Source organism: Zonotrichia albicollis, chromosome 25 (assembly GCF_047830755.1).
Source record: "Zonotrichia albicollis isolate bZonAlb1 chromosome 25, bZonAlb1.hap1, whole genome shotgun sequence".
Taxonomy (NCBI): Eukaryota; Metazoa; Chordata; class Aves; order Passeriformes; family Passerellidae; genus Zonotrichia; species Zonotrichia albicollis.
This window is the reverse complement of record NC_133843.1, coordinates 117,443-143,491: the sequence shown is the minus strand read 5'-3', so window position 1 is coordinate 143,491 and position 26,049 is coordinate 117,443. Positions and strand designations below refer to the sequence as shown.

General features: G+C 46.9%; 2 protein-coding genes across 4 annotated transcripts in view; one reads left to right on the top strand and one right to left on the bottom strand.

Moving 5' to 3' along the window:
• ACAP3 (ArfGAP with coiled-coil, ankyrin repeat and PH domains 3) overlaps window positions 1–8,380 on the bottom strand; it is a 33,271-nt gene extending 24,891 nt beyond the window's left edge. Inside the window, exon 1 of the mRNA XM_074558310.1 lies at window positions 8,240–8,380. Within this exon, the coding sequence (XP_074414411.1) occupies window positions 8,240–8,286 (47 nt within the window). The 5' untranslated portion in view covers window positions 8,287–8,380. The remainder of the gene's footprint in view (window positions 1–8,239) is intronic.
• Window positions 8,381–8,459: 79 nt separating this feature from the next.
• PUSL1 (pseudouridine synthase like 1) overlaps window positions 8,460–26,049 on the top strand; it is a 23,774-nt gene continuing 6,184 nt past the window's right edge. The window contains exons 1-7 of one of the 3 annotated variants that reach the window (XM_074558308.1): window positions 8,460–8,600; window positions 11,507–11,564; window positions 18,698–18,885; window positions 22,383–22,532; window positions 23,311–23,484; window positions 24,220–24,274; window positions 25,804–25,966. In XM_074558308.1, coding sequence (XP_074414409.1) covers window positions 11,514–11,564; window positions 18,698–18,885; window positions 22,383–22,532; window positions 23,311–23,484; window positions 24,220–24,274; window positions 25,804–25,966 — 781 coding nt within the window. In that variant the 5' untranslated portion in view covers window positions 8,460–8,600; window positions 11,507–11,513. Of the gene's footprint in view, window positions 8,601–10,405; window positions 10,583–11,506; window positions 11,565–18,697; window positions 18,886–22,382; window positions 22,533–23,310; window positions 23,485–24,219; window positions 24,275–25,803; window positions 25,967–26,049 lie in introns of those variants that run through there. The other 2 variants (XM_074558307.1, XM_074558306.1) reach the window with 2 other exon arrangements.

Below are 26,049 nucleotides of genomic sequence, written 5' to 3'. Positions count from 1 at the left end.
CCAACCTCTGGGCTGGCTTTGTTTGGGGCTGAAAAGGCTTTTCGTGCCAAAGGCAGCCCTGCAGTGGCACCAAGCCCCTGCCCCTTCCTCTTGGTGCCACTTGGGTGACAAGTGACAATTTGGCACCTTCCCACTGCTGCCAGATGGGTTTTGCTGTGCCACAAAATTGGGATTTTTTCCCAGTACCACAACCCTCTCCTAAAAGGGTGAGAGTTTATGGGGCTGCTGGGGGAGTGTGAACGAAAGCCCTGGAGCTGCTCATCCCTAATTTTGATTTATTCCCCTCAGGGGCTGGGCACAGTCCCACTTTTCAGGAGAATGTGGCTGTGGAATTCATCCCCACGTGAAAAATCAGTGTGTCAGTGCTCCAGGTGTGGGAAAGGACATTTTGGAGGGGATTTTGGATGATTTTTGGAGGGGAGTACCTCACGTGCTGTGGGTGCTCTCTCTCCCCTTCCCTGCTTTTCTTTTCCCCCTTTCCCCTTTCCTTTTCCCCTTTCCCCTTTCCTTTCCTTCTCCCCCATTCCCCTTTCCTTTTCCCCTTTTCCCCTTTCCCTTTCTCCCTTCCCCACATTTCCCCCATTCCCAGATTTCCTGCTGCCTGTCCCATCCCTCTGAGGTCCTGAATCCCCTCTGGATGCAGGAAAAGCATCCCTGAGAATGTCCTGCATTCCCTGGCTCACAGAAAAAGCCAAATTGTTGAGGGAAGGGGGAATCATCAGGCAGGAGACATGGATGAGGAGGAAAATGAAAGCATCCTCTGTGCTGCAGGCAGAACAAAGCTGGTCTTGTAGGAATGGGGCTGAGCAGAGGAGAACTCCAGCCCCAAGGCCAGGGGCAGAGCAGGACTCGGCCCCCCAGGATTCCCACATTGAGCCTTCCACACTGAGCATCCAGCTAAAATTCACTCATGATTTCCTGTGTGCACCCACCTGTCACCCCCAGGTGAGATGAAAGCCCACAAACCTGGCTTGCCATCTCCCCCATCCCAAATCCTGGAGGTTTCCAGGCTCTCAGCCCAGTTTGGGAGCTGGCACCATCCCACAGTTTCGTGCTTTATCTCCCAGCTCAGATGAGTCAGTGGCACATCAAGAGATCCTCGCCTCCTTCCCAACTCCCCGGCTCAATCTGGCTCGGATTCCACTCTGGGAATCAAAGGCAGGATGCCCCTCCTCAAAAAAATGTCACTTTGTTGCCTCAAAAAAAATGTCACTTTGCTGCCTCCACGGCCCCCAAATGCCAGGTGGGCAGAACAGGAAATGTGGGAATGGGGGAAGGTGGGCAAAGGTGGGAATGGGGAAAGGAAAGGAGGGAAAAGGAGGAAAATGAGGAAAAGGGTGAAGGGATCAGTGAGGAAAGGTGGAAAAGGGGAAAGGAAAGGAAAGGAGGGAAGGGGAGGGGAAAGGAGGAGAAGAGGAAGAAGGAAGTTAAAAAGGAAATCTGGGAATGAGGGAAGGTGGGGAAAGGTGGGAAAAGAGGGAAAATGAGGAGAAGAGGGAAGGGAAGGGTGAGGAAATGTGAGGAAGGGGAAAGGAAAGGGAAAGGAGGAGAGGGAAGGGGAGAGGAAAGGAGAAGAGGAGGGAAAAGGAAAGGAAAAAGGAAATCTGGGAAGGGGTGGAAGGGGAAGGGGAAGGGAAGGAAAAAGGAAAAAGGAAAAAGGAAAAAGGAAAAAGGAAAAAGGGAGGCAGAGGTCCCTCCTGCTGGGTCAGTGCCAGCACTGTGGTGGATGTTTCTGCCATCCTGGGGACAAACCCTGCCCCACTGCCAAAGTCTGGGTTTATCAGAGAACAGAGGGGGGACACTGTGCCCGAGGCTGAGCTGTGGGAACAGCAGCGTGTCCCTGAGCTGGAATGGAGCAGGACAAGGACAAGGCTTGAAGGGCTTCTCAGATCTGCCAAGCCTGGGGGTGCTTCCCTAGAGCCTGGCACAAGCCCTGGGTGCTGAGGATCCCCACCCCTGTGTGTGCAGGGCTTTTTATACCTATTAAACATCCTGGGAGCTCATCCTGATCATTCCAAAGTCTGGTACAAGCCCTGGGTGCTGGGGATCCCCACCCCAGAGTGTGCAGGGCTTTTTATTGCCACTGAAAATCCTGTGAGCTCATCCTGAGCATCCCAAGGCCTGGCACAACCCCTGAGAAAAGCCCACTCCTGTGTGTGCAGGGTCTTTTATTGCAATTAAACATCCTGGGAGTTTATCCTGAGCATTCCAAGGTATCATGAGCATTCCAAAGCCTGGGGATGCTTCCCTAGAGCCTGGCGAAACCCGAGTGTGCAGGGTGTTTGCTATTCCCATTAAACATCCCAGGAGCTCATCCTGAAATCCCACGTGCTGGCAGCCCCTCCGTGCTGTCACAGCAGCTGGGAGCAGCAGCATTTCCCAGAGAACAGGAAGGGTTAAACCCCGCTGGAGCTGGAGCTGCAGCAGCCGGGGTGCAGCAGGCGCAGCTCAGCCCCTGATGTGACAGCATCTCTTTGGACGGCGCCACCCGAGGCTGATTTAGGCCTGAGTGAGCACTGGGCTCTGGGATGTGCCACCATGAGCTGGGCCATCAGCCCTGCGTCACAGATATGCATCATCATGGGTATACATTAATATTTCTAAATAACAAATAAAATAATTCATTACTATTTATTTGTACCTATCAATATAATCAATATTAATTTATCTTATTAATACATAAATTACAATAAAATAATAAATAAATTTCAAAACAAAAATAAAGTGATAATTTTTATTAATATTTAGACATAATTCCTAGTTAATTATAATAAATAAATTTATTATAAAGAAAAGTATAATAATATTTCTAATAATTATCATATTAATTAATATTTCTGTATTATATTTATACTTAATATTCTATATAAGATTTATAATTTTATTTATTTATAATTAATAGAATATTAATTAATATTTCTATTTTATATTTATATAAATTATATTTGTGTTTTACATTTATTTATAATTAATATAATAATAATTAACTAAAATATTACCTTTTAAACTATTATAGATTATATATTTGTATGTTACACTTATTTATAATTAATATAATAATATGTATATATTTTATTACTATATTATAGACTGTATTTTACATTTATTTATAATTAATATAATGTCAAATGATATTTGCTATTAATATAATTTATAATTAATATAATCTATTTTACTATTGGCTCTTCACCTCTAATTCACCCCCAATTCATCCCCAACTGACCCCCAATTCACCCCAAATCCCCCCCACAGCCTGAGATTAAGGCCTACAATTAATTCCTTAATTAATTACAAGGAACACAACTCCCATTGCTCCACCCCCCTCCAGGCAGGGAATTCTGCTCCTCAAATTCCCATTCCCAGATTTTAACACTGAATTGCCCCAAAGAAGGAAAAGCAGCTGCCAGGTAAAAAAAAAAAAAATCTCATTTTTCCACGTTCCCTCCTCCCTCCAAGCCTGGAATTGCTGTCAAAAAGGGAACAAATTCCCCCTTTTTTCCCCCCACAAAAGCCCTGAATTCTGCTTTTTTATCACCTCCTCTCCTCCACCCTCATTTTTGAGCAAAGCTTTACCTCAGATAAAGCTCAGAAATCCCTGAGTGGAACAAACACTTGGGGAGCTGCACCCAGCAAATGCCTGGAATCCCAATCCAGCCCTGAGAGAGGGAAGCAAACATGGAAAAAAATAAAAACAACCCAAAAACCCTCAAGCTCCCAAAAACATTTTGTCCTGTTCTCAAAATTCAACCAGACTTGGACTCCAGGTCCCTTTCAAGGGCTCTTTTCTTTATTCCAGATAACCAAGCCAGCAGAAGCCTGGTTTAATTTTAAGCAAAACCAGAAAAATTCATTTTTTTAAAATAAAAGAATTCATCCTGTGGCTGAAATTTCATAGTTATGAAATCAGGATTTAAAGGGGCCACTGCTAAAGAAGAGCCGAGGAGTCCAAAATTTGATTTTCATTCCTTCCTCTACTTCAGGAGCTTTCCAGTTTTGTAAATAATAATATTGTGGGAAGACCCCAAATATCCCTGTGGGAAAAACCCAAATATTTCTTTATGAAGACACCAAATATCTCCATGGGAAGACACCAAAAATCTCTTTATAAAGACCCCAAATATCCCTGTGGGAAGACCCCAAAGTTAAACCAGATAAACTAAAATAGATGAATAGATATTTTCAGCTAATAAACTGAATGTAATTAATAAAGTATTATAAGTGGGAAATAAATGAATTTTTGACATTGAAGCTGAGAGTTCTGTAAGTAGGAAATTAATTAAAATTAATTTTTGATTTTGAAGCTGAGGGTGGCAGTGCTGTGGGACAAACTCAGGGACAGCTGCAGCCACCCCAAACCCAAAACCCCAAATTCCAAATCCCAAATCCCTCCTGCAGCTCAGGTTACAGCTCCCAACCTTCCTGCCCAAAATAATCCAGAGCAAAAACCCCTCCAAAATTCAGCTGTTCCCTGCTAAGCCCTGACACCAAACTGGGCCTTCAGCCTCATTCCGTCCACTCTGAGCGGAATTTTTATATATAAATAATACCTTACAAAAAAAACCCAACTCAGTACCTAAAATATATAAATATAAATATAAAAAGAAATATAAAAAGAAAGAATATTTATTTTTATATAAATATAGAAATATATATAATATATAACTATATTATATATTACTATATAAATATATAAAATATATAATTATATATTTTATATTATATATAATATATTGAAATATAAATATATACATAAATATATTATAAAAATATACAAATATAAATATATGGTTAAATATCCTAACGATAGGGGAAAAAAGGTGCATAAGTCCCAATGGCAGGCAAAAAAAAGAAAGGGAAATAAAGGTGGATAAATCCCAATGGATGCTAAGTGAGCAGAGGACTGATTAAATTGGATTTCTCAGTGGATTTAGGAATTCTCTACAAATCCATTCCCACAAAAAGAGTGTTCCTAGATTTCCCAAACTCCTGCTGGGAGATAAAAACCCTCAGAGGTGCAAGAACAGGTCCTGCCAGGTCATTAAATTGTTTACCTGAACTGCAGCCACGCCTCTGCAAGTGCCTGGCAGAAATCAGCTTTATCTGCCAAGCTGGAGCTGAGACACATCTAAATAATGGCATTTGAAACATTAAAAAAAGTCAATTTTCTTTGTAGGAACTGGAATTTATCAGGTAGGAAGTGATGAGGGGGATTTGACATCAGGATTTCTCAATATTTGAGGTGTAAACTCTGAATGTTTCAACTTGGTTCTTTTTTTCCCTCTAACATCAAGATTTCTCAATATCTGAGGTGTTAAGTCTGAGTATTTCAGTTCTTTTTCCTTCTAACATCAAAATTTCTCAATATTTGAGGTGTAAATTCTGAAAAACTCAACTTAGTTCCCTTCCTTCCTTCTAACATCAAGATTTCTCAATAATGGAGGTGTCAAGTCTGAGTAATTCGACTTGTTTCTGTTTTCTTCCTTCTAACATCAGGATTTCTCAATATTCAAGGTGTGAACTCCGAATAATTCAACTTGATTCTTCTTTTCCCTCCCAACATCAGAATTTCTCACTATCTGAGCTGTTCATAATTTAAATATTCCCCTGCTGCACATATTCCAACCCTCCTGAAATGCCCTAGCTCCTGAAATGTCTAATCTCTTGTTCTCCCTCTAACAGAGATTCTGTGTCTGGCCATGGGGGAAATAGTTCATAATTCCAGCCTTAAATAAGTGGTTTTGATCAAGGTCCAAGGGAGGGCTCTGAGAGCTGTTTTGTTTTCATGGACAGAGCAGAATGATGCTGAAAAACCTGGCCTGGAGCCCACACACACACACCAGGGGCAAAATAAATAAATAAACAGATCAATCAGGGCTGACGTCAGCAGGAAAAGGGTCAGTGCCATGTGGGACAGACAGACAGACAGACAGACAGCTGGACAGTGAGGTCACAGCTCTGGCTCGGGGCCACCCTGCAGTTCTCGTGCTCTGCAGCACAATGGGGTGGGATGACAGGAAACAAAAAGGGGATAAAGGTGGGTAATCCTAATGATATGTGGGGGAAAAAAAAGGGAAAATAAAGGTGGGTAAATCCTAATGATAGGGGGAAAAGGGGAATAAAGCTGGGTAAATCCTAATGATGGGGGGGGAAAAAAGGAAATAAAGCTGGGTAAATCCTAATGATATGTGGATAAAAAGTGGGGCATAAAGGTGGATAAATCCTAATGATTTGTGGAATAAAAAAAGGGGGGAAGGTGGTTAAATCCTAATGACAGAGGAGAAAAAGGTGGGTAAATCCTAATGATACGTGAAAAAAAATGGAAATAAAGGTGGGTAAATCCTAATAATATGTGGGAAAAAAAGGGGAGGAGAAGATGGATAAATCCTAATGATAGGGGAAAAAAAGGTGGGTAAATCCTAATGAAAGGCCAAAAAAAAGGGAAACAAAGGTGGATAAATCCTAATGACATACAAAAGAAAAGGGGGGGGAAAGGTGTTAAATCCTAATGATAGATGAAAAAACCAGGAAACAAAGGTGGATAAATCCTAATGGATGCTAAGTGAGCAGAGGGTTGATGAAAGCATTTCCTGCCTCACTCTATGAAAAGTCCCATGATGCCAGAGCTGTCACCTCACCTGGCCCTGCCCAGCACCTGGCAGTGCAGGAAGAGCAGGATCTCCCTGAGAAGGAGCAGATCTCCCTGCAGGATCTACCTGAGAATGGGCAGGATCTCCCTGAGAATGAGCAGATCTCCCTGCAGGATCTCCCTGAGAATGGGCAGATCTCCCTGCAGGATCTACCTGAGGATGAGCAGGATCTCCCTGAGAATGATCAGGATCTCCCTAGAGGATCTCCCTGAGAATGAGCAGGATCTCTCTCCCTGAGAATGAGCAGGATCTCTCTCCCTGAGAATGAGCAGGATCTCCCTGCAGGATCTCCCTGTAGGATGAGCAGGATCTCCCTATAGAATGAGCAGCATCTCCCTGCAGGATGAGCAGATCTCCCAGCAGGATCCCAATAAAACTACGTGCAGGGTGACCCTTCCCACATCCCAGCCACACGTGTTACCTCCACAAACACACAGCACCACAAAATGCCAATTTGGCAGCCCGGCCTCAGCCACAGACCACTGCAACCCTTCTGCACCCCAACCACTTCTAGAAATGCTTCAGCAAACCATTGAACGCTTTAGAAACCATTCCTAAACACACTTCCAACAAAACGCAAGCTGCTTTTTCTTGTTGGTTTTTTTTTTTTCCCAATAAACAAAAAGATTCCGAGCAGGAACAACACAAAACATCTGCAGGAAGCAGAGACACCCTCCAATAACTCCTTCCCCTGCACACACAGGCAGCCCCAGCCGCTCCTGCAGGCTTTTGTCTGCATTTGGCTGATGCAGACGGCGCTGGGGCGGCGGGGATCGCTGCCTGCGGGAGCTCTGCTCTCCCCGAACAGCAGCAGCACATCCCAGCACATCCCAGCGCATCCCAGCCCCTCCAGACACGCAGCCAGGATGCTCTGGGCACAATGGAGCGGCAGCTGCCGGCTCCTTCCCCGCCAGCCCCGGCCTGATGTGGATGCGAGAGCACAGCCAAGCCGGAGCCTTTGTTGTCACAGCCCAGATTCCTCCAAGACCGCTAAAAAAAAATAAATTAAAAAATCCACCCTCCGAGAGCCGGGAATGTGAGCGCATGGAAAATGAGTGTATTCCCCTTGAGCGGCTCTGCGGGCGGCTCCGGGCAGCGCCGCCCGGCCGAGCCCCGGGGGATGCGCGTTCCCGGCGGGGACCGGCGCTGCGAGCCCCAAAAACCCCGAATTGATCCCGTGCCAAGCTCCGGGAGCAGCGGGGATGCGGGACACGGAAGCAGGGCACGGGGGGCTGCGGGGCACGGAGGGATGCGGGGCATGGAGGGATGGGGACACGGGGGGATGGGGGGCACAAGGACGGATGGGGCACACGGAGGGATGCGGGGCACATGGAAGGGAGGGTGCGGGGAACGGGAAGTCGGGGTGCGGGAGGGATGCGGGCACGGCAGGGCAGCGCCTTCGGCCCGAGCATCGCCGGCTCCGGCCCTTCCCGACCCCGGCTCCGGCCCTTCCTTCCCGGGCCCGGTTCCCTCTGCCCGAGCCCGGCTCGTTCTGACCGGGCCCCGCTCCCTCTGCCCGGCCGCGGCCCTGCCCGTCTTTCCGTTCCCCCCGCACCGCCCCGAGCCGTTCCCGGGGAGGCCCCGGCGCTTACCGGAACCGGGGCGAGTCCTTGATGCACTCCTCGAACTCCACCGTCATCCTGCCGGCTCGGGCTCGGCCGCGCTGCGCTCAGCGGAGGAAGCGCATCGCCCGCCGGCTGCGCTCAGCGCGGGCAGCGCCCGCCCCCCGCGGCACCGGCCCGCCTCCTCCCGGCACCGAACCGGGGATGGAACCGGGAACAGCACCGGCCCGCCTCCCGCACCGCCACCGAACCGGGGATGGAACCGGGAATAGCACCGGGAACAGCCCAGCCTCCCGCGGCACCGCCACGGAACCGGGGATGGAACCGGGAATAGCACCAGGAATAGCGCCGGATACAGCCCAGCCTCCCACGGAACCGGCTGCGGCACCGGGTACGTCACCGGGCGCAGCCCCCGGTCCAGCCCTGCCACGGCTCCGATCCGCCTCCCGCAGCACCGAGACAGAACCGGGAACAGCACGGACCCGCCTCCTGCGGAGCCCCGGACAGAACCGGACACGGCACGGACACAGCCCTGACCTCCCCTCCTGCACACCAGCCATTAGGATTTATCCATCTTTTTCCCCTATTGTTAGGATTTATCCACATTTCACCCCCCCCCCCTTTTTTTTTTTACCTGCCATTAGGATTTATCTCTTCTCCCTTTTTTTTTTTCACCTGTCATTAGGAATTTTAGCTTTCCAATCCAAACCATTCCATGATTTCCAGAATAGCTGAATTTCAGCTCTCCAATCCAAATCCTTCCATGATTTCCAGAATAGCTGAATTTCAGCTTTCCAATCCAAACCCTTCCATGATTTCCAGGCAGGATGAACAAACCCAATCGAATGGTAAAATTCCATAACCAGCAGCAGGATTGGCACCAATCCTGTCCCTCCTTAATCCAGTTTTTCATTTTCCATAAGCAGTGGATTTACTGCTGCCAGCAGCCAGGGGATAAATCTGCAGGAATCACTTGGGGAAGGAGCACATCTGGGTTTGTGGGTCCAGCTGAAGGTGAATTCCATTGCCACAGGACAGGCAACAAACAGTGGTGTGGCTAATTGAGGTTAATTAATCCTGATCTTCCACCCACCCAGCACCACAGACCCAGCAGCAGCAACCACATCGCTCACTGATGGTTTCAGATGAACTTTCTGTGAACTGAGAGAAGGGCCTGACGTGAAAATCCCATGTTTGAAGAAAATCCTACCTCTAAACTGAAGCCATGAGTGAATCAACAGGCCAAGGGCCCTGACAGATGTCACAAGGAGACCTCACCCAGCCATGGACAGGAACACGGACGAAATGAAGTGAAATTTGATGTTTAATGCCATTTTTCCCACCCCCTGCCACGGGCAGGGACCTTTCACCATCCCAGGGTGCTCCAACCTGGCCCTGGACACTTTCAGAGATCCAGGGGCAGCTGCTCTGGAATTCCACTCCAAGGAAGCCATTCCCTGTGTCCTGTCACTCTGTCCCTTGTCCCTCTGCAGCTCTCCTGGAGCCCCTTTAGGCCCTGGAAGGTGCTCTGAGGTCTCCCTGGAGCCTTCTCCAGGTTTTTAACATTCCCAGCTCTCCCAGCCCTTGGAGCATCTCTTGTGGTCCCTGCTTTATGTGTTTTCTTAGCTGAAATCAATACAACATTATTATTATTTTTATTATTATTGTTTTCTTCCATCCAACTGAGTTGCAGGCAGCACAGTGGAGAGCTGAGGAGCAGCTGAGGTGAAGCCCAGGGTTCCAGAGGGGTTTGATGTTTGCACAACATCCCAGTTCCCATCCCATCAGCACATCCTGACTCCCATGATCACATCCCAGGTTCCGAACCGCACATCCCAGATCCCCATGAGCTCATCCAAGGTCCCCATTACCAGGTCCCAGTTCCCATGAGCAGGTCCTATCTCCCACCAGCCCATCCCTGTTCCCCAGAGCCCATCCTCGATTCCCAGCAGCCCATCCCGGTCACCTGAGCCCACTTCCCGGTCCCCACCAGCCCATCCCGTTCGTTCCGTACCAGCCCACCCCGTTCCTCTCCAGCCCATCCCTGTTCCCCATTAGACCACCCCTTTCCCCACCAGCCCATCCTGGCTCCCGCGATCCCATTCCGTTCTTCTGCAGCCCACCCCGTTCCCCACCAGCCCGCCCCGCTCTCCTCCGGTCCCCGCCGTTCCGTTCCGTTCCGTGCCGTGCCGCGCCGGAAGCGGCCGTGCCGGCCGGGGGAAGGGGCGGCGCTGCGGGCGGTGCTGCCCTGCCCGGCCCGCTCCGTGCCGGGTCTGTGTTCCCGGGGCTGTGCCCGGGTCCCGGAGGGCCGGCCATGGCCGGTGCCCCTGCCCGGTACCTGGTGTTCTTTCAGTACTTTGGCACCAGGTACAGGTACGTGCCCCGCCCGGCCCCGGGGAGCCATGGAGACAGCGGGGCTGGGGACAGAGACTGGGGACAGCTTGGGGATAGAGCTTGGAGTGAGCAGGGTTTGGGAGAGCAAGGTTTGGGGAGGGCTGGATGAGTACAATGGGAAGAGCAGAACTCGGGGGAGCAGAATTTGAGAGCAGAGTTTGGGCAGGCCAGAGTTTGGGGAGGAAGGAATGAGAGCAGAATTTGGGATGGCAGGATTTGGAGAGAGGACAGGGTTTGGAGGAGTGGAGTTTAGGGAGAGCAGAATATGGGATGGCAGAGTTTGGGTAGAGCAGAATTCGGAGAGTTTGATGAGGATTGGATGAGAACAGTGTCCCGGTGAGAGATTAACCCCTTCCTGAGCAGGTGAGAGCTGGACCGTGCTGTGCACAGAAAAAGGGATGGTTCAGGCAGCAAATGCATCAAACCAGCAAGGCAAAAAGACAGAAAGGGGCAGAGGAGAAGGAAAGTTTCTCTCAGGCTGGGGCAGCAGGACAGAGCAGGAAGTTCACCACAAACTGTCCTTGTGGCCTTTTAGTCAATTTATGACATTCACAAGTCCTGGCCTCCAACTGGCAACCAACTCCTGGCCCTAAATAGTTTAATCTCAAACTAACTTATCTGCCTTACTTTCCTGTCAGCCTCTGTCTCAAGGGCCAGTCCAGAGAGGAACATTTGAAGGGTTATTTTATTTCCAACATCCCTTCTGGAAAATAACCACTTTTAATTTTAATAATTTAGATTTTAATACGCTTAATAACCAATAAGGCACTTTCCCTGCCCATTCCTCAGTGTTTGGTCCCTGCAAGTTCTGTGGGAAGATCCAAGAAGTCCTGAATTTTTTGGTGGGCTCTGTCAAGTCCCTAAATGTTGACATCAATAAATCATACTTGTTTTGCTCTGCAGTGGGGTTATGGAGACCAAGAGTGATCAGGCCCTGGTTGGAGTCCAGAATTATTTGGAGGTAGGTCCTGTTGTCATAAAAATGAAGCTTTTAGGGTCACACAGGTGTAAATATTATTTTGAGATGGACGCTCAATAAAACTGGCAGAGTGCTAAACACTTCAAAGTTCAAAACCAAATCCCTAAAATGATGTCATGATGCAGATTCTGACCTTAAAAAGATGTGAACCCTTCAAAGAGACTTAAAATTGAGCCCAGAACTGCTCAATTAAGAGCTTTATCAGGTGCTGGCCCACCTGAGCTTTGTTAGGACTTGTGGCTTATCCTTAAAACTGCCTCAGTTGTGTTGCATGTCCAGTTCCTTCATGGATTTAGCAGCTGGATGCTGTCTCCTCCCAGGGGAGGATGTTCCTGACAGAGGTTTGTTAACAAAGCACAGCAGGATGTCCATTGTTCTGTTCTGCTTCCTTTTTTTTTTTTTTTTGGAGTTCTGTTATGCCAGGGAAAAAAAAGAAATGATCCTGTTATCCCTGCACTGCTCCCAGGGATTACCTTGGATCTGGGAATGGTTTGAGGACCCCAGGTTGCTCTTTGGGTTGGCAGAGAGTGTGAACAGGAATGAAAAAAAAAAAAATTTTACACCCAGGAGTAGAAAATGGGTCACCTGAGCGTGGTGGTGCAGTTGGGAATTTAAATTGTAAATTAATTACAAGCTGCTGTTGAGCTGCTGAGTCAGGAATCAAAAGGAAGGTGAATTATTTCTCTTGTCTTGGAAGCATCATGAGGTTCAAAAGGAAAGTTGTGCTGGCTTGGAAGATAAGAGGTTGTTGATTCGTGTTGATTCAGAGCACATTTTGTCACTCAGTTCCCATTTGTGGTCAGTCTGTCTGACCCAAATCCCAAACTGCAGCACTTTGGGATGCTCTGCTGGTGTGGAGGACAGAGCTGTCCAAGGGCAGGACATCCCCACGCTCTGTGGGGCTCAGAATTCCTGCTGCTGTCATTGTGGTGCCTTGAGAAGGCGGGACTGGAAAGAGTTACAGGATAAAGCAGGGATTTCAGAAAAGTTTCTCCTCAATGGATCCACCTTGGGCAGCACAAGAGCCCAGCCAGGGCTGCACCCAAGATGAACCAAAATTGTTCCAAAATGAACCCAGGATGAACCTTAATGGTCCTAAAAAACAGATGATCAGTCACAAAATTATAAGTTCTGCTCAGTTTGCATCTTGGAGTGAATAATTGTCCAATTTCAGCTTTAGCCCATGCAGTCCAGTCCCACCCTTGTTTTTCTCTCTCCAGCCCACGGTGTTTGTGCTCCTGGGCTGAGATTTGGATCATTTGTCCTTGGTGCCCAGCTGGAGCAGGAATTGTTTTGTCTCCCTGCTCTGTGCACAGAGCTCACCATCCCATGATGTGAACCCAGACTCACACACTAAAGCAGCACAGCATGTGAAAAATAGAAAAGCCAAAACCTGAGGCATCAGCACAGAATCTGGAGAATAGAAAAGCCAAACCTGAGGCATCAACTCGAAAGGAAAGTGTGAGGAAATATGGCTGGAATCAGAGTTCTCAGGGTGCATTCATGTAGCTTCCTGTCCCGAGCCTGTGGCAGAGAAAGTGGCTAAATTTTGTGCAGAGCCCAAAAAGGATTTTCTGTCCCATTTATCTCATCCTCAGCCATGCAGGGCCCCAGGCTCTGGGCGTGGGCTGAGCCCAGCAGTTGTTCTGCATTATCCCAGTGGTGTCTGAGCAGGCAGATGGGTAGGGAGGGTGATTAGGGGAGAAAAGAAGAGGAGAAAAAGACAAACATGAGCTTATTTGGTGTTGCCTTTTCCTCAGTATCAGCACTTTGCAGGCCAGCTCAGTGCTTTCATGTGGTGCTATTGATGCTGGGCACTGCTGTGTCTATTGGAACCACATGGGAAGCCTTAAAGCAGCTTTAATAGAAAACTTCTGGGGCCTGCAGGAATTTCTCTTCCTTCCTCCTTTTCTCTGCAGCCTTGAACTTCACTGCTTTCCCCAAAGCCAGGAAGGCAAGTGAAGGGAAGGGCAAAATTAAAGCTCTAATGAGATCCTTATTGTGTTTGGAGGATGTTCAGCCATTTGTTTGCAAGCAAATAACCTGGGAGGTGCAGACTTGGTGTTCCAGCAGCTGTTTTGTGGAAATTGGGATGGGCTGGTTGGTTTTGTGTCAGTTTGGGCTGGGGCAGAACAGATCAGTGTCATTGCAAAGCTTTGTTAGTTCTTGGTGCTGCTCTGTGACAGAGCCCTGCGACTGCCCAGAGATAATGGAGCCTTGGTTTAGTCCAGAGATACTTGTGGGAGCTTTTCATCTCTCTTTGAGGGTGTGAGCTTTGCTGACAACATTTTATTTTTTGGAGACAAGTCTTGGAGCACTTGGAACCTCAGTTTGGACCCAAAGCAAATTCCAGGCCTTGTTTTCCCTCAGGAGGAGGTTGGGACTCTCATTTGGCTCCCTCCCGTTATTCATGGAACTTTTCACATCCAAGACTTCATGCTCTGTCTCTTATAAGAGCTTTTAATCTCTTTTTGAGGGGTGTGAGCTTTGTTGACAGCATTTTATATTTTGGTCACAACTCTTGAAGCACCAATTTGAACCCAAAGCAAATTCCAGGCCTCGTTTCCTCTGACAGAGAGGTTGGAGCTCTGTGATTTGGTTCCCTCCAGTAATTCACAGAAATTTTCACTTCTAGGACTTCATGCTCTGTCTCTAGTAGGAGCTTTTCATCTATCTTTGAGGGGGTGAGCTTTTCTGACAACATTTTATTTCTTGGAGACAAGTCTTGAAGCATTAGTTTAGACCCAAAGCAAATTTCAGGCCTTGTTTCCCCTCATGAGGAGCTTGGAGCTCAGTCATTTGGCTGTCTCCAGTAATTCACGGAAATTTTCACACCCAGAACTTCATGCTCTGCCTCTTGTAGGAGTTTTTAATTTCTCTTTGAGGGGGATGAACTTTTATTTCTTAGAGAAAAGTGAACTTTTGTTTCTTGGAGCACTCGGAAGCCCAACTTGGGCTTGTTGGGCCCAAAGCAAACTCCAGGTCTTGTTTCCCATCATGGGGAGGTTGGAGCTCTGTGATTTTGATCCCTCCAGTTCTTTGTGGGAACTTTTCACATCCAGCACTTCATGTTCTGTCTCTTGTAGGAGCTTTTCATCCTTTGAAGGGGATAAACTTTTATTTCTTGGAGACAAGTCTTGGAGCACTCAGAAGCCCAACTTGGGCCCAAAGCAAATTCCAGGCCTCGTTTCCTCTGATGTTGGAGCTCTGTGATTTGGCTCCCTCCAGTAATTCATGGAAATTTTCACATCCAGGACTTCAGGCTCTGTCTCAATACTTAGAAATGCCTCTGCTGTAAAGGAAAATCTCACTTTTTGCTGCTGTTTGGGATCTGCAGAGTTCCCTTCCCTCGCAGACCTGCCTGAACCATCTCCCGTTTCTCATTCTCTTGGGAATTTCTGCCCAAACTCATCCTCCCCTCCCAAAAGCCTGTTCTGGCCAGCAGCCTTGTGCTGAGGGCAGAAATTGTTCCTCGTGAAAGGAAAGGGGAGGAGGAGAGAGAGAAAGGAGAAACACCAGCTCCTTACTATGCAGCTCTAGTACAACCTCCTTCCCTACATCCTTTAAAAAAAGAGCAAGAATTTCAAGCAGACAAAGAGAACTGTCATCTTCAGCCTCTGTTTTGATAATAATCCCAGTGACGTGGCAGATTGCTTTGGAAACCTTCTCTTCTAACAAAATCCACATTCTCGGCGTGTCCTTCCTGGCATTCACTTCCATTTCATCCATCCAACTGCAAACAAGCTGGGTTTTTAATTAGTTTCAGCTGACATAGCACCCAGTGAGTCAGGGAGGCTGGCATGACTTACAACCAGCAGCTTGCATGTTATTAATTATTAGAACACTGTAATTAATAAATTGTGCAGCTCCCTGGCAGGGCTCTGCAGCCTCCGTGTCCAGAGGATAAAACCATGACCAGTCTAGAGGAAGAGAAATTAATTTTTCCAAAACATTCCCAATATTGGCCTGTAAAGGTCAATGGAAAATCTGGAGGATTTTTTTTTTAAATTCAGATTTCAGGAAGGGAAGTGGATGAACTTTTGCTCCCCTGCCATGGCTGATGTTCATCAGCATGAAAGGAAAAATGAGCTGGGAGCAATAAAAGCAAGCTGGAATGTGGATCCATATCATTCTGGCAGCCAGCAGTGGAAATTCCGGCGTAATTCCAACTGTGGAAGGCCCAGTGAATGAAGCAGGACACAGCAGCTAAATGCAATTAATGCTTCCCCTGCATCCCTGGAGTGTCTGAGGGATAAACTTCCACCCTGGCTGCTCCAGGAATGTGGCTGGGTGAAAAAAATTGGAATAAATTCAGAAGGGTGAGATGTGAGAGGCTTCCAGCAGGTGCCAAAGCCAAGTTTTCAGTGTTTATAGCACCTGCTAAATAAAAGAAAATAAAAAAAATTAAAAATATGGCTTAAAGGAGAGAGCAGAGAGCTGTGAACTGAGCACACACAGGACTCATTCCTTTATCTTCTTCCTTTTTCTCTTTAGCTGGGTGAAATCTTAATTCCTGCTTCAGTCCCACCCTGGGAACCCACAGAGGATCCCAGACAGGATTGGGATCTGGATGAGCAGCACCCAAACCTCAGATGAAAGACAGCAAGGGCAGGAAAAACTGGTCCCTATCCAGCAATTCCTGCATGTAAATAATGCACTTTTTTTTGAAATTCAGGGTGGGACATAATAAGAGATTAAAAGAGGAGGAAACCATTAGTGCTCTGAGGACTTTGGATATTCAGACAGGAGATATTTGCAAAGGTGAAGGGGTCATTTTTCAGCTGCCTGCAAAGAGAAGTTGAGCAGTTCAGGAATTCTCTCTTCCAGGAGATTCTATCCCATCCAAAAGAAATGAAATAATAAATACTAATATTAATAAATGAAATATTAAATATTAAAATTGAAGCTGGAGGCAATAGTTGGTAGGATATTATCAGTGTGTTTTGTTGTGCTGGAGGAAAGATCCACAAAGCTTTGAGCTTCACAGACTGGGATTTATTTGGTGGTGCTGATGGTAAAACTCCTCCTTGGGGTGCTCAGGAAGGTGGGAAAAATCTGATGGAGAAGAAAAATCTCATTTGTGGAAGGAAAACCCCCTGTCCTGCACCTTTTTGGATTTGCTAGCTGACCTGAGCAGCGGAAATAATCAGATTTACTTGAGACTTTGCTCCTCTTTTCCTCTCCAGTCTGGTTTTTAGTGGAGAAATTCAGAGTTATACTGATCCAGATGGAGCTGGATGCACTGAGGGATCCAAAGCAGTGCTGCACCCAAAAAAAAAAGGGATTTTTTCCATGTTCTCTCCTGTTGTCTCTCCCAGCTCTTGTTTCCACTGGCTGGTTTTTGTCAGCTGAGGAGGGGGAGAAAAGGGTGGAGAGAAGGACCTGGGAGGAGCCTCCAAAACCCAAACATCTCTGGAGGAACTTTGCTCTTAAAAATCAGGCCCTGCTCTCAGACAAATTGCTGAGGCACAAGCCAAGGTCTGCTGCAGGAAATTATTTCATTTCTGTCTGCTTCTCTCTGCTTGGGGGTGATAATACAGATCTTTTTTTTTTTCGCTGTTAATTGTAACCACATGTGAACTGCAAATGGGAGGGAAAAATCAGTTTGGTTTTTTTTCCCAGGCCTCCCCCTGCAGCTTGGTTATGGGTTTTTTTTTCTGCCTCCCTGTGCATTTTCATGGAACATTTCTGAGAGCTCACAGCTCTGACTGCTCCTCCAGGAGTCTGGAAGGTATTTGTGAGTCAGCAATTCGAATTTTATTGACTCTTGTAGAAAATTAAAATCCAATAAAAACCTCTTGTTCAGTACTCGGGAGCAGGGATGGGAAGGAGAGGGAAATTTTGAGTCATGCCTTTGGTTTCCTGCCTTCTTTTGTGGTTTTTCACTCTTTGAGATGTTTCACTTCTTCCCTGCAGTAATTTTCACTGGATTTTGGGTCTGGGGTTTGGGTTGAAATGAGCTGAAATGGGTCATCCTCTGTTTTTTCCCCCTCACCCAACAACACAAAGCAGATAAAGAAATGAATATTTTTCACTTTATTTTGTGCTCTTAAGGAAGCTAACAGGACACAAAGCAGACAAAGAAATGAATATTTTCACTTTATTTTGTGCTCTTAAGGAAGCTAACAGGACACAAAGCAGACAAAGAAATGAATATTTTTCACTTTATTTTGTGCTCTTAAGGAAGCTAACATGATACAAAGCAGAGGATGGATAGTAGTTAAGTTTTACTAGTTTATTTTGACTTTATTTTATCCCTCTAAGGAAGCTCTCATGGCATTTTGGAACCTCTGTGTGAGGTGATTTCAGGGTAGAAGCTGAGAAATCACTGCCTTTAGGAGAAATTCCCTCAAACCCTCAATTCTTCATAACCCACAGTAACTCCAAACTCCTCTGGAAGGAGCACAAGGTGTGGTTAGCCAGGAGTGCTGATGCTCAGGTTTTGGCTTTTCTATTTTTCACATTCTGTGCTGCTTTAGTGGGTGGGTCTGGGCTTCATACTGTGGGATGGTGAGCTCTGTGCACAGAGCAGGGAGACAAAACAATTCCTGCTCCAGCTGGGCACCAAGGACAAATGATCCAAATCTCAGCCCAGGAGCACAAACACCGTGGGCTGGAGAGAGAAAAACAGGGATGGGACTGCATGGGCTAAAGCTGGAATGGGACAATTCACATCAAGATGCAAATAGAGCAGAACTTATAGTTTTGTGACTGATCGTCGATTTTTTGGGACCATTTTGGTTCATCTTGGGTGCAGCCCTGGCTGGGCTCTTGTGCTGCCCAAGGTAGATCCATTGAGGACATCTTTTTCATAAATCCCTGCTTTATTCTTTAACTCTGTCCAGTCTCTGTCCTAGGTCAGCCTTCACAAGGCATCAGGAGGAGGACAGTTTTGCTAGATTATTGCTGAATTATTGTTGAATTTTTTCTGAATTATTGCTGATTTTTTTCTGGTTTTTTTTCTGAATTATTGCTGAATTTTTGCTAAATTATTGCTGAATTATGGCTGAATTATTACCCAATCATTGCTGAATTTTTTCTTTTTGCTGAATTTTGTGCTGAATTATTACTGAATTTTTCTGAATTCTTGCTGCATTTTTGCTGTTTGCTTGCAGAAGGCAGCAGAGCAGCTGAAGCCCAGCGCTCCCATCAAGTTCCACATCTCCAGCCGCACGGACAGCGGCGTCCACGCCCTGGCCAACGCCGCCCACCTGGACATCCAGAGGGCCCCGGGCAGGGCACCCTTCACTGGCCCCCAGCTGCTGCACGGCCTCAACCACTTCCTCAAACCCGAGCCCATCCGGTGAGTCAGTCAAAAATCCCTTATTTTGCCTTATTTTACTGCAAGAATCTCGGGATTTCTGCTGCTCACAGTGACCCCAAGGTGTTAAAAGTCTCTTTTCCCTGTCCAGTGCTCAAAGAAGGAGTCAGAACTCTTCATTTCTTATTCTTAAGGTTGTTTACTGTTTCTTATCTATAATATTTTTCTTATCTATAAAATTGTTTCTTATCTATAAACTTTTTTCTCCTGTCCAGCTGAGGTGCACTCAGCAGGACAGACAGAAGCACTCTGCCTGCCCCTGGGTGGGGTGTCACAGACAGGTTTTATGAAAAATCCTTTCCTTAGGATTTTTTCTCCCGAAACAAAATGTAAATAATAATAATAATTATCTGCTGCTGTGAAATGCAACAGGTGCATCTTTGATTGGTCTCTTGTGGTTGTTTTTAATTAATGGCCAGTCACAGTCCAGCTGGCTCGGACTCTCTGGTCAGTCACAAGATTTTATCATCATTCCTTTCTATTCCTTGCAAGACTTCTGATGAAATCCTTTCTTCTATTCTTTTAGTATAGTTTTAATATAATATATATAATAAAATAATAAATCACCTTTCTGAAACATGGAGTCAGATCCTCCTCTCTTCCCTCATCCTGGGTCCCCTGCAAACACCACCACAATTGGTGACCTCAAGTGATGAAAAATTCAAACACTGGTGTTATCTTTTTATCCTAAAATCTACATGTACAATGTTTGCAATTATTTCTCAATACCTACCACGTATGTTAGACAGTGAGCTTCTACTCTAAACCAATCCAAAAGTGCCCCCATCACAGCAGAAGATGGAGGCCAAGAACAAGAAGGAGAAAGGCTGAACATGCCCAGATCCCTCCATCTTGCCCCTTGAATTCCCAGTCTAAAAACCCCAAAAATCTATTTTTCACCCTATGATAAATTCACTATCATTCTACTTAAACTTTCTTGACCTGCAATTCTTCATATAAAGGTTGGTGATTGTTTTTTCCAGGGCTAAATCCAAGGCACAAGGGTCTGGGGCTCTGTGCCAAGGTCTCTGAGCCCCCTGGCCAGGGGCTTGAGTCCTCCAGGGCAGCCAGAGGAATTTCCTGGGTTCCAACATGTGCAGAGCAAAAAATTCCTTTATTTTGGCATGATTTTACTGCAAGAGCAGGAAAAACTGGTCCCTATCCAGCAATTCCTGCATGTAAATAATGCACTTTTTTTGAAGTTCAGGGTGGGGGATATGAAGAGATTAAAGGAGAGGAGGAAACTTTCAGTGCTCAAAGGACTTTGGATATTCAGATAAAATTTTAGATTTTTCTCTACTTACCTTAACCTGTCTCTGCTTTAAACTATAAATCCACATTTTCACTTGGAACACCTAAGTTTGGGAGATTTTTCCAAGGTCTAAAATCAAATCCTGCGTTTAATTCTGAGCTTTGGCTTCCAGGCTCAAAGTTCTGAGAGTTCTTTACATTTCAGATTCCAACACCATCCCCCATAAATTAGAATATTTCAATCAGAGAATATATTCAGAATATTTGGAGCTGTTTTATGAGGGTTCTGCTGCCCTCAGAGTGGGACTGGCAGTGTAGGAGTCTCACACCTCCTGTTCCTGGTTTTGTAACCACACAATAAAAATTCTCTGAGTGACAAGGCAGAGCTGGGATTCCTCCCACCTCCTGCAAATTGGCTTTGAGGTGGAGAGAACAGGAGGATTTTTTTCTCTCATACATTTCCATTTCTAATTAAATGTCTTTGGGCTTTTTTTCCCTTTGATCTCAAAATTCAGGCCCTGTTGGAAACGCTAAAAAATGTAGAAAAGTTAAAATAAAAAAAAAGCCACAGTTCTTTATTTACCATAATTTTTTAAAATGGGATCTCAGCAAATGAGATTTAAAAATGGGATCTCTGAAATGCAAAGAAAGAAAATCTTTGGAATCTGTAATCTGAGAAAATCTTTGGAATCTGAAATGCAGCTGCTGGAGAAAATTCTGGACAAAACCAATTCCTGGCTAAAAGGAACAATTGCAACAGGAAAAGCTGCTTGCACTGAGGAATTCTGTGAGCAGAAATAAACTCCTGTGAAAGAACCTCCCTAAAAGGATGGTTATTTAATCAAAACCACACAAGTGCTAGCTCAAGGCAGGCTGGGTGCTTGTGGAGGCATGCAGACAGAGGGAAATAAATGTCATCATTTTATTCTGGTGTTTGGAGGAGGCTGGAGCTCCTCCTTCAAACCCTGGAGGATGGAATTTAAATTTCTCCTGGTGGTTTATGGCACTGGAGCAATTCCTGGGATTGTTTGTGCAAATCTTTGTGGCAACACTTTATTTTTTCGGAGACAAATCTGGTTTTTGCAAATCTTTGTGGCAGCGTTTTATTTTTTGGAGACAAATCTCGAAGCACTCAGAACCCCAATTTGGGCCCAATGCAAATTCCAGGAACTCTCATTTCTCCCTCTGTGCTCTGAGCCAGGGCAGGGAGGGCTGAGAGCCAGAGGCCAAAAATCCCCAGAGCACCAACTTTCCTTAAAGTAAATAAAGACATTTGTGGTCCCAAATCTATCCTGGGTTTTTTGGCTGCCCTGGCTCCTTTCTCCTCACTGAATTCCAAAGGCAGAGAGGCAAAACAGCAGGAGAAAAATTCCCTTGTAAGGAGAGCTCTCCTCTCAAGCAGCACCTGTAAGGGTGGTGGCTCTGAGCAGGGTTTTTCCTGCAGGATTTTGGATTTTGCATTTTGGATTTTGGGAGAGTCACACCCAGTCCAGAGAACACTTTTGGGAGAGCTGCAGGAGCTCAGGGAAGCTCCATTTCCTTCCCTGGCAGGCAGAATTTGCTCTCTGTGCCCTCCTCTCTGCCCCCAGGCTCTGTGGGTGGCGATTTTGGGTTTGGAGAAACAGGGAATTTTCTCCTGCTGCCTTTGGAGGAAAACAGGGGAGCTCAGGTGCCCGGGAGCTCCTTTTTGGCTGTTTTGGGGTTGGTGGGAGATGGGTGGACACTCATGGGGAATGGCTTTTGGGGCTGAGAGGGTTCTGCTGGGTTCGCTCCCACCCCACCCCTCGCATGTTGGGATTTTCCTGGATTTTCCTGGCTGCACAAAGTCCTGCAGGTCCTGAGGGAAGGGACCTCCTTGAAAGCATCTCCATCTGCTCTAGGAGCTGTTTGGGGGCAACAGAGGGGAGCGCTTTCCTCTCACTTGGGAATTTTGGTATCCCTGTCCCCCATGTCCTACAGCATCCTCAGTGGCCAGTGAGTGCCCAGCACCTTCCCGTGGGAAAGCTTTGGACTGTTGGTGTCCCTGTCAATGGAAAACCTTTGGAATTTGTGTCCCTGTCACCTGTCCCTTGTGCCCCACAGCATCCTCAGTGTCCAGCTCCTTCCAGTGCAAAGTCTTTGGAATTTCTGTGTCCCTGTCAATGGAAAACCTTTGGAATTTGTGTCCTTGTCAATGGAAAACCTTGGGAATTTCAGTGTCCCTGTCACCTTTCCCCTCTGTCCCACAGCATCCTCAGTGCCCAGCGGGTTTCCAGCACCTTCCATGCCCGTTTCTGTGCCCTCTCCAGGACCTACATCTACCGCCTGCTGCTGGGCTGTGCCCACCGCTCCCAAATCCCTGTCTTCGAGCAGGATCTGTGCTGGGCTCCCCCAGGAGGGTGAGTGCAGCTCCCTGGGGAGGCTCCTCTGCAAGGAAATTAGGGAATCAGGGCTGGGAGGGGAAAAAAATGGGATTTTTTTGCTCTGAACAAGTCCCTGACAAGAGGGGACGGCCCCAGGTTGGGCTCTGGGACAGGAGGAGAGGGAACGGTCTCAGGCTGGGGTTTAAGTTGGACATCAGGAGGGTTTAAGGGTTCCAGGAGAGCTGTAGGAGGAATTTCCCCTGTTAAAGAGTTGTTAGATGTGGGAATTGCTGCCGAGGGAGGTTTGGAGTGCCGATCCCAAAAAAACCCAAAAAAAGTTGAAATAGAATTTGGGCAGGGTTTTGGGTTGCTCATTTTGCTCAGACTGGAAACCAGTCAGGACCTGGAAGCCCAAACCCTTTTCTGGATGTTGGAGCAGTCACAGAGGACAGGGAGATGGGTCAGAGGTCTGATTTCCTGCCTTAAAAGGAGTTTGGGGTTTGAGCCTGGTGTAATTTCTTGGGGTTTGAGGCTGGCTTAATTTATTGGGGTTTGAGCCTGGCATAATTTATTGGGGTTTGATCCTGGTGTAATTTATTAGTGTTTGAGCCTGGCATAATTCCTTGGTGTTTGAGCCTGGTGTAGTTCTCTGGGGTTTGAGCCTGGCATAATTTACTGGGGTTTGAGCCTGGCATAACTCCATGGGCCCTGAGCCTGCTGTAGCTCCCTGGTGTTCCAGCCCAGCTCAATGCCAGGCTCTGAGCTCGAAGCGCGGCGCGGTGCCGGTCCCTGAGCAGGCTCCGTGCATTCACAGCCCCCTGGACGTCCCGGCCATGAGGGCGGCGGCGCAGCTCCTGCTGGGCACCCACGATTTCAGCACCTTCCGCTCCCCGCACCCCGAGGCCGCGGCGCAGAGCCCCGTCAGGACCCTGCAGCTGCTGCAGCTCCAGCCTGGCCACGGCCTCCTGGGCCAGCACCACCTGCACAGGTGAGAGCCCTGACACTCAGGGCTGTGGGGAAAATCCAGGGGGGACTGTGGGATTGGCAGGGAGCAGCTCCTGGGAGGGGTTATTGTGTTAATTACACTCATTTTTGTGTTATTTAGGCTCATTTTTGGTGTTATATACACTCATTTTGGTGGCTCAAAACCACCTCTGCCAAGGAATGGATTTGGGTTTTTCCTACCTGCACAGGTGACTGTCCAGGCAGTCAGATTTTTAGGGAAAAGCCAGATGGGACAGGCTGGAGTGTGGGAATATCAGGGAGCTGCTCCTGGGAGGGGTTCTTGTGTTATTTACACTAATTTTTTGGGTTATTTACACTCATTTTGGTGGCTAAAAACCACCTTGGGTAAGAAATTGGTTTGGGTTTTTTAGTCTCTGCCTGCACAGGTGAGAGTCCAGGCAATCAGGTTTGTAGGGAGAATCTGGGGGGAACAGGCTGGAGTGTGGGATTGTCAGGGAGCAGCTCCTGGGAGGGGGTTTTGTGTCATTTCCACTCATTTTTTGGGTTATTTGCACTCATGGCTAAAATCCACCTCTGTCAAGGAGTTGAGTTTTATTTTCCTGTCTGCACAGGTGAGAGCCCAATGTTAAAACCACCTGAAATTTGATTTAAGCACTTTTTTTTGTTGTGTTTTGCTTTTTTTTAAGGGAACCAGAGTTCTGGGACGTTAAAAACCACCTGAAATTTGATTTAAATGCTATTTTTTGGGTTTTTTTAGGGGACTGGAGTTCTGGGAGGTGAAGGTGAAGAGCAAATCCTTCCTGTACCGACAGGTACTGCCTGCAGCTGCTGCCAACCCAAATTTAAATTTAATTAACTTTAATTAATTCATCTAAAAATCGATTCTTTTAGCAATGTTCTATCTGTGTCGCACTCACAAGGACTTGGGCTCTTTATTTGATCCCAAAATCTCCTAAATTTGTGCCCAAAACCTTCACAAAATCAGATGGCAGGATGGAAAAAAATGTGTTTTTCACAATCTTGGCCCTTTTTAAAAATTCTTTTTAATTTTTTTCCATGCTCAGTGGATTTGAGCCTAGTAAAAGCTGTCTGGAATTTCACTTCCTGGCTTTTTTTGGGGAAAAAAAAATTTAAAAAGTGTTTTTTTGCTTTACAAACTGCAGAAATTCTCCCTCTGCCCTGAAGCTCCCCTGGATTTTTTGGAAATAACTCCAAAATAATAATAATAACAATTATTAATACATAGTTATATATTATAATTATCTTAATATTTTAGCATTTAATATGTTAATATTTTAACCATTTAGGAAGCTGAATGTGGATATTTTTAAATGTGGAGGCACCAAACCTACAGACATGGGTGCCAATAATCTGATTTTTAACCTGATAGGTGCCAATAATTTGATTTTTAATCTGATGGGTGCCAATAATCTGATTTTCAGTCTGATTTTTCCTGAATTGTGGAGGCAGCAAAGTCGTGGCATGCAATGACCTCTAGCGAGGGAGGATGAAATAATAGAGGGGAGGATTTGAGCTGCTTGGAGAGAAATTCTGGGCACTCTAAGGTCCCAAAATTTCCCTCTGGATAAAACCACCTTGGATTGTTGGATATTTTTGAAGTGCTGATCATGAACAGGTTGCTCAGGGGACTTTCGTTTATTTATTTTTTAATTAATGGGTCACAAACTCAGCCCAGGGATTTGTTCCAGCACTTCAGGGAGGGTTTGGGAGAGTTTGGAAAGGTCAAAAATGGAATTTTTGTTAAATCCAAATCAGGGATTGAGGTGGGGGTGGAAAATTGGGGAGGGGGGATTGGGGATGAAAAATTGGGGGTGGAGAATCTGGGATGAGGATTGGGGAGGGGGAATTGAAATGGAGAATTGGGGATGGAAAATTGGAAATTATTTGGGGATGGAGATTTGGAGGTGAGGGACAGAGAATTGGGGATGGGGAATTTAGAATGAGAAACTGGGGATGGAGAATTGAAATGAGAATGGGGGCTCGAGAATTGGAGGTGGATGAGCTGCTGGGACTGGCACTAAGCCAGGCTGGTTCTTGTCAGGTTGAACGCAGCACTGTCCCCTCTCTGCGGCCAGGTGAGGAGGATGGTGGGAGCCCTGGTGGTCACCTGAAGATGCTCCTGCCCGTGGCAGGCTGAGAATGTCACCAAGAGGGGAAAAGCAGCTTCTCTTGCAGATGTTGGGGTGGCCGTGGCTGCCGGGGTGGGACAAAAGCGCTCCCTGGATGAGCCCGAGGGCGCAGCAGGGGCCGCCGGGCTGGGTTGGTGACTCCAGGCGCGGGCTGTCAGGCCGAACGCAGCGCTGTCCCCTCTCTGCCGCAGGTGAGGAGGATGGTGGGGGCCCTGGTGGCCGTGGGCCAGGGCAGGATGGCCCCGGGGCAGCTGCAGCAGCTGCTGGAGCTCAGGGACCCCCGGGCGCTGCCCCCGCACGCCACGGCCCCGCCCGAGGGGCTCTTCCTGCACAGCGTGGAGTACAGCCAGGCAGGTGGGCAGCGCTAACTCATCACTAACAACTCATTGTTAGAGTGGGAATTGTCTATAAGTATTGATACATATTAATAAATAATA